The following is a 13,730-nucleotide window of genomic DNA, read 5'->3' as shown; positions in this document are numbered from 1 at the left end:
GCCATGCCCTTTAATAACCCCAGTTAGCTTTTAACTGCTGTGTGCCCAAACAGTGTGTCCACAGAGCCTTTGATTGGCTGAGCGGTTTTTAGGGCCTGGTAGCACTCAAAGAACAGAATGGGCTGTGTGTGTTGGAGGTACAGATGACGGGGGGAGTTTGGGTCGTCTAGGACGACTAATGTCAGTTTGCTATGCTAAAGTGATATTATCCGGGTCTCGTGCTGTGTGTGTGTGTGTGTGTGTGTGTGTGTGTGTGTGTGTGTGTGTGTGTGTGTGTGTGTGTGTGTGTGTGTGTGTGTGTGTGTGTGTGTGTGTGTGTGTGTGTGTGTGTGTGTGTGTGTGTGTGTGTGTGTGTGTGTCGTTCTGCCCCCCAGCCGGAGAGGATCAATCCAGAGACGAATCAGAAAGGCTACAACGTCAAGTCTGACATCTGGAGTTTAGGAATCACTATGGTGAGTCTCTATTAACATTTTTACTTATGCAGATTATTCATTTATTATTACAAACATATTATATGATTATTACACTAGTAGGCCTATATTATATGATTTATGAATTTCACTAGCAACCTCTGATACAGTAAGGTCTGATACAGTAACCACAGATAAAACGTTATATTTTACTTTTTCTGAATGACATTTTCTATATTGCTAGTAATAGTCCTAAATGGACAAATAAAGTTATATTGAATTGAAATGAATTCTTGTGCAAAAAGCACATGTTTTACATGTTCAAGAAAAGCCCTGCCTTCTTTCAGTGAGACATGATGACCCTCTACTGCTCTGCTCTAGACTAACTGGTGTCTCGACATTTTATCAGGAGCGCTATTAAATATTCCTATCTCTCTCATTTACACGTCCTAAATTCTGTCACACCCAAAAACAGGTTGGTCTCAAAAGAACATGTGACGATCCTCCAACTGGCTATGGTAGTTTTCAGAAATGTAACACTGTCTAGGGCAGGGGTATTAAACTCTTACCCTACTGTTTTTCTCTTTACATGATCATTAATTGCACACACCTGGTGTCACAGGTCTAAATCAATAATGATTAGAGGGGAACAATTAAAAAACGCAGTGGAACTGGCTTCAAGGTCCAGATTGAGTTTGAGGGGTCTAGGGTCACAAATCACCCAATTTCTGGCATCTAATGACAGAATCTTTAGCTTAGTGCATTTTATGTACAATAATACAATGCTGCATTCATATTCATAGGTTGCACCTCCGTCACTAGGTCACGTCATGCCATTGTTTTGAATGTTCTCAAGCCGTCCTCTACCGGCGGCGCAATAGTGGTGCCCTAAAGTCGTGATAAGCCCAGTCATTCTGGACGGAGGCTAACGACTGTTTAGTGTAAATTACACTATAGTGCCTGGAAATACGATGACGTTGCTAAAGTAGTCAAATGTTTTGTAGGAAACAACTTTGCCAGCATTATGTTGTCAAATTTACTTTAGACAGATGGCAATGGTGTCATTAGCTAGCAAAGTTCGTCAAAAATAGCTAGCAATGCTAATGTTAGCTAGCTAAAATCAGGGGGCCTCCCCTCAATCTTAGCTAACTAGCTAACGTTATACTGCATCTAATGTCAATCTGGCGACATCAAAATGATGATAAAAGGTTTTCCTATAAATGATTTGCATCCCTTTGAATGGTATTGTATTTACAAGCCATTGTAAGGCACTTTTGATTAAATATTTTGATTAAAATCAATATTGTGACGAAACATGCAACCCATGAATAGCCTGACCTCTACCAGTGCCCTGTTATATATTGTGCCCTGTCATATCCTGTGCCCTGTCATATCTCATGCCCAGTCATATCCTGTGCCACCCTCTTCAGATTGAGCTGGCCATCTTGCGGTTTCCCTATGACTCGTGGGGCACACCCTTCCAGCAGCTGAAGCAGGTGGTGGAGGAACCATCACCCCAGCTCCCTGTTGACCAGTTCTCCCCTGAATTTGTTGACTTCACCTCCCTGTGGTACGTTCTCCTCTCCTGTAAAGCTAGCCTGTTCCCAGATCTGTTTGGGCTGTCTTTCCAAGTCGTTATTATGTTTGTCATGACAGTGACAATTGGAGTTGGCAAGACATCAGAAACAGATCTGGGACCAGGCTTACCTGTATATAATTTAGGCCCTCCAAAAGTGTTGTCAATGTCAGTTATGTGGAGTATTTTCTTTCTGTACTTTGCCGCATCTAATTCCACTCAATATCTTGGCTATTGTATGAGTCCGACTAGAGCGCTTGCTGGATTGAGACTCACAAGTTAATTTCTCTTGACAATTTTTCCTGTTGTTGTTGTAATAGCCACAAGCACTTTATGACCAGGACAGAATGTGATGCCTGGGTTCCAGAGTCTAGGCTACCCTCTGTGGAATGTGTCTAAATATGCATTCTCACCAGCCTGTTATGTCTACCGCGCATTGTTAGGTCTTCACACCAAATATTTTGTATCTTCTCATGCCGTTTTTCCCTTCCTGCAACCCTAAAAGGTTTTACATTTGTTTTACATGTAGGCCTACAGTATAAAAGCTAAATTACATTTTTCCCAGCATAAAACCTTGCTAATGGGGGATCTTAGTCTGTTGTGTTGTACTATGTAGGCCCTAGTTTTTCGGTCTTATGGCTGTCCGAAATGGGAACCTATTACCTACAGCAGGGATGGGCAACTTTGATCGGGGTGGGGTCCACAAAAAATCTGAACTCATCATGAGGGGCCGCAGTGGCCCACATCCAAATCCACACATGCAGTCAGAGCCGGCCCTAGCCCTATACATTTTGTTGGGGGGGCCCCCCTCCTTGCGAGCGAAACATTTTAGTGGCCTCCCTCTAGACAGTGGAGAGAATTTTTTTTTTTTTTTTTAAGTTAATGTCCTGCATTTTGACATGGGGTGTAGAGAAAATGTTGTCGTTTTAAAGCAAGTTTGCTGCAATTCTACTAATTTTACCATGGGCAATGATAATTTGTTTCAGTTTTACAGCTAATTTCCTGAAATTCTACTCATTTTGCCATAGGCGGAGAAACATGTTTGCAGTTTTGAATATGATATCTGAATGAGAATGATTAACAAAATCAATGGGGGCCCCCCGATCAGTAATTTGACCATGATTACTAGAAGTTTAGTTAGCTGGCTAGACTAATTTACCAATCTAAAAAATGTTAGCTGACATGGGCTAATTGAGTGACTGTCAGTTACTGATATAACAACAGAAAAACTGCTGATGCACAACCAAATTTCGAAATTGCACCGCCAACCTACAAAGGGGGTACTTAAAATATGGACACACAACATGCAGTATGTGACCAATGAGACATTGGCTCTGGCCAAATGTAATGCACTACATACTGTAGGTCAGCGTTGCCCATCCCTGACTTACAGTATGTAGTGCATTACTTGTGGCCAGAGCCAATGTCTCATTGGTCACATACTGCACGTTGTGTGTTCATATTTTAAGTACCATATTAAGTCCCAGTATTGCTCATGCATGCAGGTATTCATCATTAATCTCTTACCAGGATGTTTTCCCCATGTTTAGCTGGGCTCTGTAAAGGTCAGAGGTTAAAGCAGGACTTTCCAGCAGTGGATCACAGCATTGTTTTATACCTTAGTGACTCAACTGTTTACCAGACCATTGATAATTGGAAGACCTGAGTAAACCTCTCCTCTGGCTAGAAAAGAGACTATCCTTCTGTGGAAGAGGGTTAATAAACATGTAATGGGGGGCGGTGGGGATATGCTTACCTCACCCCACAATATGGGCACACACACACACTGAGAGATCTGTCTATTGAAGGGCAGTAGGGGTAGGATGCAGACACACTGATGACGTCCTCTGGTTTAGCTACTCTACTCCCACATGGAGCATAGATCACAGGATGAACACTTGAATACTCTATCTCTCTCACTCTCTTTTCTTCTCAACTCATCTTTTTACCCCGTTGACAGTTCCATGTCCGCTTGCATCTGATGCAATCATTGTCTGCCTGGAGTAGAGTGGCGCGGGTGACACATTACCAGATACGAGTAATCTAACAGTATCTCTGTATGAATCATAGACATTGCAGTTGTAATCCTTTGTCTCATTGCCCTTTTCATTCCCAGCTTAAAGAAAAATTCAAAAGAGCGGCCAAACTACCCAGAACTCATGGTGAGTGTGTTTTGAACTTTGGAGATGTCTTATTATTTAGTTACACACTTTATTTTCAACTCTAAGAAATGCTCAATAAAAAGTTGATGTGACCATGTCCACTTCCATTACTATCAGTTCACCACTAGATGGCAGACTTAGTCCAGTAATACTTTATGTTTTGTAATCATCTCCCCACTAAATGTATATCCCATCAGTGCTATTGAGTATATATCAAACTTTTGTTGAGTATGTTATTGTAATACTTTATTTGATTTTGCATAAATCACTTAAATTGTCTCTTCTTCTCTCGTTTATATTCTTCTCTTTATCCCAGCAACATCCCTTCTTCATCTCCCATGAATCGAAAGAGACTGACGTGGCTAGCTTTGTCAAGGTCATCCTCAGGGACTGATGAGCCCCACGCCCTGATCTAAGACAACGCTCTGACCAATTGCCACAGGGGGAGGTGGACCTACAAAGAAAAGCACCAATCGCAAACCATGTTACCTGCGGGACCCCACTGCCTCCCCAGTCCCCGACCCCTCCCTCTGGGCCAGTAGAGGAACTCAGAGGAGATGAATAAGGAGAATGATACCATGTTGGAGGAATGAGGAGTTAGCCTTAAGGCTTCAAGGCCCTCATATTAGATATGGGCAGGGGGGGCAACGTGGAAATTACTGTCATTTTGAGGATTGGAGGGCCGGCCCATAAAAAATCTGGATTAATTTAAATATATGATGATATTTGTATGAAATGCGACTCCCCCCGACCTCTAATTTTGTCCCACTCTTGTTACTGTACTAGACCCACTGCTTAAACAGTGATTTGGCAGTTCGATGTTAGTGAATTTAGCAACGTGTGGATTATGCCCTGTCCTATTGGTCAATCCCTAAGATATTTTTAAACCTGGTGTGAAAACATAAAACTGAGTTTTAAAAACAACTAAAAGTGATATGAATATATCTACTGTATGTATAATCTAAATGTTTGTATTATACTCAAAGCAAGTTGCATTGGTTTACTAATTGACTGCACATGTACATAAAATATTTAGTATAGAATGAGTGGGTTTCAGTCCCCTTAGATAGGCAGATAGTTAAAGAGAGATTTCAAATTCTCAGACTGTCCAATGGTTGAGCTGTAGACAGGCTGGAGGCCTCAGTCAGCACTGCAGTGGGTTCGTCAAATAAGTTACACGTTGTGTGTGTGTGTGTGTGTGTGTGTGTGTGTGTGTGTGTGTGTTTGTGTGTAAAGTGAGTTATATGTGGACGATGTCGTTGTGGTCAGTTGTGGGAGGGATGCATCTAGACCTTCCTAGTCACTTCCTGAATATTCCTCTGTTCTGAACCAATCACAAGACTCCCCACTCTATGTTCAACTCGAATAGAACTTGAGATAATAGTTATACAATTATTATTATTACATTATTATTATTATTATTATTACAATATTATTACCTATACTGTTATTATTATTTTAAAGATATATAGCTTATATTTATTTATACTGATGAAATACAGTATACTGCAGTTTGCTTATTTATTAACTGCTGTTTTCCCTTTGAAAACTTTACATTAACAATAGAGAACTTTCTTATTTTACAGTGTGTGGTGTGTGTGTGTATTTGTTGTGTGTTGCTCTTGACAGGTAATGCTTTATTCAAACAGTTACTCATAACACAAGCCTTATACACTGATTATACAAAACATTAAGGACAGCTGCTCTTTCCATGACATAGACTGACCCGTTGAATCCAGGTGAAAGCTATGATCCCTTATTGATGTCACTTGTTAAATCCACTTCAATCAGTGTAGATGAAGGGGATAAGACAGGTTAAATAATGATTTTTAAGCCTTGAGACAATTGAGACGTGGATTGTGTATGTGTGCCATTCAGTGGGTTAATGGGCAAGACAAAATATTGAAGTGCCTTTGAACAGGGTATGGTAGTAGGTGCCAGGCGCACCGGTGCAACTCAATATTAGGAAGGTGTTCCTAATGTTTGGTATACTCGGTGTATGTGGCGCTCTAACAAGTCAGAAAACAAAAGGAGAAATGTTGACAGTGAAAGAGATGTACTGTATCTTCGACCACTTTATTCACTCAGCATGTGCCCCTTTCTGTCCAATTGGGTCCTTTCTGGACAATATTTAGGGGACCCCTTTTGGCTCAAGAGCAAACATAATGTACAGTATAGTCTTTTATGTGCAGTGTCAGCCCCTCCACATTTCTCTACATTATCAAATGTACTGTACCGGCTTAAACACTGCAGGATTATATACGTAGGCTCAACATTAGCTTGCATAGGTTACATAATTAAGCTTTTTCCGCACTTAACCTCTCCACCCCACTTACCGAAACCCAGTCTCCTTTATAGTAACCCAGGCTACTTAATAACTAACAGTGTCAGCCCCTCCAAATTTTTCTATATCATCAAATTTACAGTGCCTTCTGAATGTATTCACAACCCTTGACTTTTTCCACATTTTGATGTGTTACAGTTTGAATTTAAAATGGATTGAAATAAGATAATTTTTTTGTCACTGGCCTACACACAAAATATTTTCATAATTAAAAGGTTGACACATTACCTTTAGCTACAGGATATCTCACCACCATACGTATCCATCACCTCTCTCTCTCTCTCTCTCTCTCTCTCTCTCTCTCTCTCTCTCTCCCCCTCCAGCACGCAGAGAGGGGGCTGTCAACTGTTTAATGAAATATGTTTCGTTGTGAAAACATGCTACTATCGATGTTCCCGAACAGATTTCACTTTTCCCGAACAGTTTCCCAAATTAAGCACCGGGTAGCTGCAGGAACAGGGTTGGAGAGCCCATGGCATACAGAGTTTGGGCGGAATATCACCTGCCGCGCAGCCAGAGGCTGCATGCTCCTCAAACAGTGGTTGATGCGTGGAGTAAAATAAGTGTTCTTATAAGCCCAGACATTTCTGTATTAAAAACTAAAAACGATGTTTAAAATGAGAATAGGCCATTGGTCTGAAGCTGAAAAAGAAAGGAAATTCACATTAGCACCACAATGACTATTCCACCCATGCTCTACCAAGGTTTTCCACCACAAAGCTTTGACCTACAGTAGCTATGTTGGTATTGTACTTCAAAATATGTGTATGCAGGTTGCATAGGATTCAAACCTCCCACTCCGTTTCAAATCCGGACTAGCCTTTGGATTACATATTTTTTCCCCTGCCCCGGTTCCTGCCCATTTGATAATGGCCAATTCTAAATCGAAACTAATTTGACATATTAGTAAAGACAAGATTAAATTGGGGATAGTCTGATTGGTGAAAATATGATCACTTGATGAGAGAACAGCCTATCGTCGCATCATGCAGCCGATATATGCTTTGATTTCTAAGACATTCAAAGGTTTATCATTCACAACTAAAGTTTCCAAATAACTCTAAATCTATCATAAAGGACCTGTTTAAAATTATCACGTTTACACTCAACATAGCCACTTCATATGCGCACTCGCTCCAGAATTGGAAAAATATCCTTTGTATTTTTTTCAGTTAAATTCAATTAGAATCTTCTTTCTATAAAATCATATAATATATTTTTTAAAGGCACGGGACTTGTAAGCATATCTTGTCTGCTAAATTAACTAGCCTACAGCCTATGACATGGCGCATAGCCAGATAACAGACCGTTGGCCAACTCATATTCTATTCTTCTGAAATACATTTTCTTCATATCATAATGCATCTTTAGACCTGCCTAAAATAAATAATGGATTTATTGTGGTGGTGTATATTAAATAGATTTATTAGACTTTTAAAAAAAATGTACTGTAGATGTTCCAAAGTCGCGCATCAACGGCTTCTATGTGTGGAGCCCTGGAGATGCTAAACTTGTTTATGTTAATTAATGGTAAATTACCGTGAGACCGGCAGTAATTTGCATGAGTAACCGGCTGACAAAATGTCATGACCTCAACAGCCCTAGGTATTATCACATTTTAATAATGAATTACACACTTCTTTATCAACACATTGTTACCAGTTTGTCAGTTTGTGCTTTTGTGTGTGTCCTGCTTTTGAAACTTCCAACAGTCTTTTAAAGTAAAATAGTTATATATTATTTAAATGCTGCTTAACAAGATTACAAAGATAAAGAATTACAAACTGCATACATTCATACCTGTATTCCTGTCTCAAAGACCCAGATTTGAATATGTTGTAAATTAGTGTTAGGGCAGCTGTGTTAACGAAGTGTTAGGGCAGCTGTGTTCTCTGTGCCACCTTGGTGTTGAGTCCCACTCTTCTCTTTTGTCCTATTGTCCAGTAGCGTGTTCTACTCTGTAAACTATACAAACATCCATGCATTGATGTCCTCCACTTGTCTGTAGAGGCAATCAGCCCTGGGCTATAAAACCTTTCCTGTCCTTCATATCTGTTGCTGCACCTTTCTTTCAGCTCTCTAACTTTGCCGATAACTTCTTCATTGAGGAAAATGTACTTACTACGATTGTGATATGTGGTTGCCTCGCCTAGCTATCTTAAGATGAATGCTCTGGATAAGAGCATCTGCTAAATGTAAAAATGTAAATGTCTCACTACCATCCAAGACTCCATACCTTTCATTACCAGACCCCCTGCATTCCACATTAGTGGACCTATTGTCCTTTGTCCCTTGGCATGACAGATACAGTACATGCTGTGCCATCAACAGACATGATTGCTAGGGTCTGCTCACCCACAATGTGGCACTGATTGAATCTCAGCACTGTTCAAAATAATGTCTCTTTTGAATAGTGTTCCACTGTTAGAAACTAAAAGCCCATTCTCCGATGGTCCTCTTCCATAACTGATACCGTCTGACATTCAATGTTTTATCATATTAGATTAGACTGAAGATGGATTATAGAACCACTAGATGGAAGTCATAGGTCATACTTTTTAATTTAGCATAGACAAAAATACTGCTTTTGTAATGGACAGGCAGCCCAACTCTGATACTTTTTTCACTAATTTCTGTTTTGACCAATCAGATCGGCTCTGAAAAAGAGTTAATGTGAAAAGATCTGATGTGATTGGTGAAAATGCGAATCAGTGGAAAAAGATCAGAATTGTAATGCCGGTATGTCCAGTAATCTCCATCCATCTCCCCCAATTTTGAATTGGTCCCATCATTCATGCTTGCTTTAAAAAAAAAAGTGTAGCTTCTAACTCTACACGCTCGCACTTTCCATTAAAACAATTATTTTAGTCATTTAGCAGACGCTCTTATCCAGAGCGACTTACCGTTAGTGCATACATTTTTCATACTGGCCCCCCGTGGGAAACAAACCCACAACCCTGGCGTTGCAAGCGCCATGCTCTACCAACTGAGCTACACGGGGCCCCACACTATCTCTCTCATACACACACACTGAACTCTGTCCAGTCCTGTTTCTTTCCTGGAAAGAGCCCTGAGCCCTAGTGTGACCACTGTGAGTCTTGTGACCACCCACTTATGTCCTGGCCAGGCCCCTTTGGCTGCGTTTAGACAGGCAGCCCAATTCTGATATTTTTTCCACTAATTTGTCTTTTGACCAATCACATCAGAACTTTTCACTTCAGATCTTTTTTAGAGCTGATCTGATTGGTCAAAAGACCAATTAGTGAAAATAAGATCAGAATTGGGTTGCCTGTCTAAATGCAGCTTAATAGGCCCAGTCTCCTCTCTATTCCCGATGTCACAGGAAGGCCAAAAAGATCATCAAGGACATCAACCACCCGAGCCACTGCCTGTTCACCCCGCTATCATCCAGAAGGCGAGGTCAGTACAGGTGCATCAAAGCTGGGACCGAGAGAATGAAAAACAGCTTCTATCTCAAGGCCATCCGACTGTTAAATAGCCATCACTAGCATATTAGAGGCTGCTGCTGCCTATTGAAATCACTGGCCACTTTAAGAAATGGAACACTAGTCACTTTAATAATGTTTACATACAGTGGGGAAAAAAAGTATTTAGTCAGCCACCAATTGTGCAAGTTCTCCCACTTAAAAAGATAAGAGAGGCCTGTAATTTTCATCATAGGTACACGTCAACTATGACAGACAAAATGAGGAAAAAAAATCCAGAAAATCACATTGTAGGATTTTTAATGAATGTATTTGCAAATTATGGTGGAAAATAAGTATTTGGTCAATAACAAAAGTTTCTCAATACTTTGTTATATACCCTTTGTTGGCAATGACACAGGTCAAACGTTTTCTGTAAGTCTTCACAAGGTTTTCACACACTGTAGCTGGTATTTTGGCCCATTCCTCCATGCAGATCTCCTCTAGAGCAGTGATGTTTTGGGGCTGTCGCTAGGCAACACAGACTTTCAACTCCCTCCAAAGATTTTCTATGGGGTTGAGATCTGGAGACTGGCTAGGCCACTCCAGGACCTTGAAATGCTTCTTACGAAGCCACTCCTTCGTTGCCCGGGCGGTGTGTTTGGGATCATTGTCATGCTGAAAGAGCCAGTCACGTTTCATCTTCAATGCCCTTGCTGATGGAAGGAGGTTTTCACTCAAAATCTCACGATACATGGCCCCATTCATTCTTTCCTTTACACGGATCAGTCGTCCTGGTCCCTTTGCAGAAAAAAACCCCCAAAGCATGATGTTTCCACCCCCATGCTTCACAGTAGGTATGGTGTTCTTTGGATGCAACTCAGCATTCTTTGTCCTCCAAACACGACGAGTTGAGTTTTTACCAAAAAGTTATATTTTGGTTTCATCTGACCATATGACATTCTCCCAATCCTCTTCTGGATCATCCAAATGCACTCTAGCAAACTTCAGACGGGCCTGGACATGTACTGGCTTAAGCAGGGGGACACATCTGTCACTGCAGGATTTGAGTCCCTGGCGGCGTAGTGTGTTACTGATGATAGGCTTTGTTACTTTGGTCCCAGCTCTCAGCAGGTCATTCACTAGGTCCCCCCGTGTAGTTCTGGGATTTTTGCTCACCGTTCTTGTGATCATTTTGACCCCACGGGGTGAGATCTTCGTGGAGCCCCAGATCGAGGGAGATTATCAGTGGTCTTGTATGTCTTCCATTTCCTAATAATTGCTCCCACAGTTGATTTCTTCAAACCAAGCTGCTTACCTATTGCAGATTCAGTCTTCCCAGCCTGGTGCAGGTCTACAATTTTGTTTATTGTGTCCTTTGACAGCTCTTTGGTCTTGGCCATAGTGGAGTTTGGAGTGTGACTGTTTGAGGTTGTGGACAGGTGTCTTTTATACTGATAACAAGTTCAAACAGGTGCCATTAATACAGGTAACGAGTGGAGGACAGAGGAGCCTCTTAAAGAAGAAGTTACAGGTCTGTGAGAGCCAGAAATCTTGCTTGTTTGTAGGTGACCAAATACTTATTTTCCACCATAATTTGCAAATAAATTCATTAAAAATCCTACAATGTGATTTTCTGGATTTTTTTTCTCAATTTGTCTGTCATAGTTGACGTGTACCTATGATGAAAATTACAGGCCTCTCTCATCTTTTTAAGTGGGAGAACTTGCACAATTGGTGGCTGACTAAATACTTTTTTCCCCCACTGTATCTTGCACTACTCATCTCATATGTATATACTGCATTCTATTCTATAATATACTTCTGTATCTTAGTCCATGCCGCTCTGTCATTGCTTGTCCATACAGTGAGGGGAAAAAAGTATTTGATCCCCTGCTGATTTTGTACGTTTGCCCACTGACAAAGACATGATCAGTCTATAATTTTAATGGTAGGTTTATTTGAACAGTGAGAGACAGAATAACAACAAAAAAATCCAGAAAAACGCAAGTCAAAAATGTTAGAAATTGATTTGCAGTTTAATGAGGGAAATAAGTATTTGACCCCTCTGCAAAACATGACTTAGTACTTGGTGGCAAAACCCTTGTTGGCAATCACAGAGGTCAGATGTTTCTTGTAGTTGGCCACCAGGTTTGCACACATCTCAGGAGTGATTTTGTTCCACTCCTCTTTGCAGATCTTCTCCCAAGTCATTAAGGTTTCGAGGCTGACGTTTGGCAACTCGAACCTTCAGCTCCCTCCACAGATTTTCTATGGGATTAAGGTCTGGAGACTGGCCACTCCAGGACCTTAATGTTATTTTTCTTGAGCCACTCCTTTACATTTACATTTACATTTTAGTCATTTAGCAGACGCTCTTATCCAGAGCGACTTACAGTTAGTGAGTGCATACATTATTTTATTTATTTTTTCATACTGGCCCCCTTTGTTGCCTTGGCCGTGTGTTTTGGGTCATTGTCATGCTGGAATACCCATCCACGACCCATTTTCAATGCCCTGGCTGAGGGAAGGACATGGCTCCGTCCATCGTCCCTTTGATGCGGTGAAGTTGTCCTGTCCCCTTAGCAGAAAAACACCCCCAAAGCATAATGTTTCCACCTCCATGTTTGACGGTGGGGATGGTGTTCTTGGGGTCATAGGCAGCATTCCTCCTCCTTCGAACACGGTGAGTTGAGTTGATGCCAAAGAGCTCGATTTTGGTCTCATCTGACCACAACACTTTCACCCAGTTCTCCTCTGAATCATTCAGATGTTCATTGGCAAACTTCAGACGGGCATGTATATGTGCTTTCTTGAGCAGGGGACCTTGCGGGCGCTGCAGGATTTCAGTCCTTCATGGCGTAGTGTGTTGCCAATTGTTTTCTTGGTGACTATGGTCCCAGCTGCCTTGAGATCATTGACAAGATCCTCCCATGTAGTTCTGGGCTGATTCCTCACCGTTCTCATGATCATTGCAACTCCACGAGGTGAGATCTTGCATGGAGCCCCAAGCCGAGGGAGATTGACAGTTATTTTGTGTTTCTTCCATTTGCGAATAATCGCACCAACTGTTGTCACCTTCTCACCAAGCTGCTTGGCGATGGTCTTGTAGCCCATTCCAGCCTTGTGTAGGTCTACAATATTGTCCCTGACGTCCTTGGAGAGCTCTTTGGTCTTGGCCATGGTGGAGAGTTTGGAATCGGATTGATTGATTGCTTCTGTGGACAGGTGTCTTTTATACAGGTAAAAAACTGAGATTAGGAGCACTCCCTTTAAGAGTGTGCTCCTAATCTCTGCTCGTTACCTGTATAAAAGACACCAGGGAGCCAGAAATCTTTCTGATTGAGAGGGGGTCAAATACTTATTTCCCTCATTAAAATGCAAATCAATTTATAACATTTCTGACATTTTGTTGTTGTTGTTCTATCTCTCACTGTTCAAATAAACCTACCATTAAAATTATAGACTGATAATTTCTTTGTCAGTGGGCAAACGTACAAAATCAGCAGGGGGATCAAATGCTTTTTTCCCTCACTGTATATGTGTATATTCTTAAATCCCATTCCTTACTAGTTTTGTGTGTATTGTGTATATGTTGTGAAATTGTTAGATATTACTGCACTGTCGGAGCTAGAAGCACAAGCATTTCGCTACACCCGCTATAACATCTGCTAAACACGTGTATGTGGCAAATAAAATTTGATTTGATTTGATTCATCACACATACCCTCATTATCAAGCTGATTAATTTAACCAGTGGGTCATAGAGCTGGTTTGTAAAGCCAGGGAACACGTGAGTTCAGGCTGAGCACA

General features: G+C 41.1%; 1 protein-coding gene across 1 annotated transcript in view; it reads left to right on the top strand.

Moving 5' to 3' along the window:
* Positions 1–5,141, top strand: part of LOC121575920 (dual specificity mitogen-activated protein kinase kinase 6) — a 55,217-nt gene extending 50,076 nt beyond the window's left edge. Inside the window, exons 9-12 of the mRNA XM_041889215.2 lie at positions 375–452; positions 1,841–1,980; positions 4,103–4,148; positions 4,465–5,141. Of these exons, the coding sequence (XP_041745149.1) occupies positions 375–452; positions 1,841–1,980; positions 4,103–4,148; positions 4,465–4,542 (342 nt within the window). The 3' untranslated portion in view covers positions 4,543–5,141. The remainder of the gene's footprint in view (positions 1–374; positions 453–1,840; positions 1,981–4,102; positions 4,149–4,464) is intronic.
* The last annotated feature ends 8,589 nt before the right edge of the window (positions 5,142–13,730 follow it).

The sequence above is a fragment of the Coregonus clupeaformis genome, unplaced genomic scaffold, assembly GCF_020615455.1.
Source record: "Coregonus clupeaformis isolate EN_2021a unplaced genomic scaffold, ASM2061545v1 scaf0080, whole genome shotgun sequence".
Taxonomy (NCBI): domain Eukaryota; kingdom Metazoa; phylum Chordata; class Actinopteri; order Salmoniformes; family Salmonidae; genus Coregonus; species Coregonus clupeaformis.
This window is presented reverse-complemented; position numbering and strand designations above follow the sequence as displayed.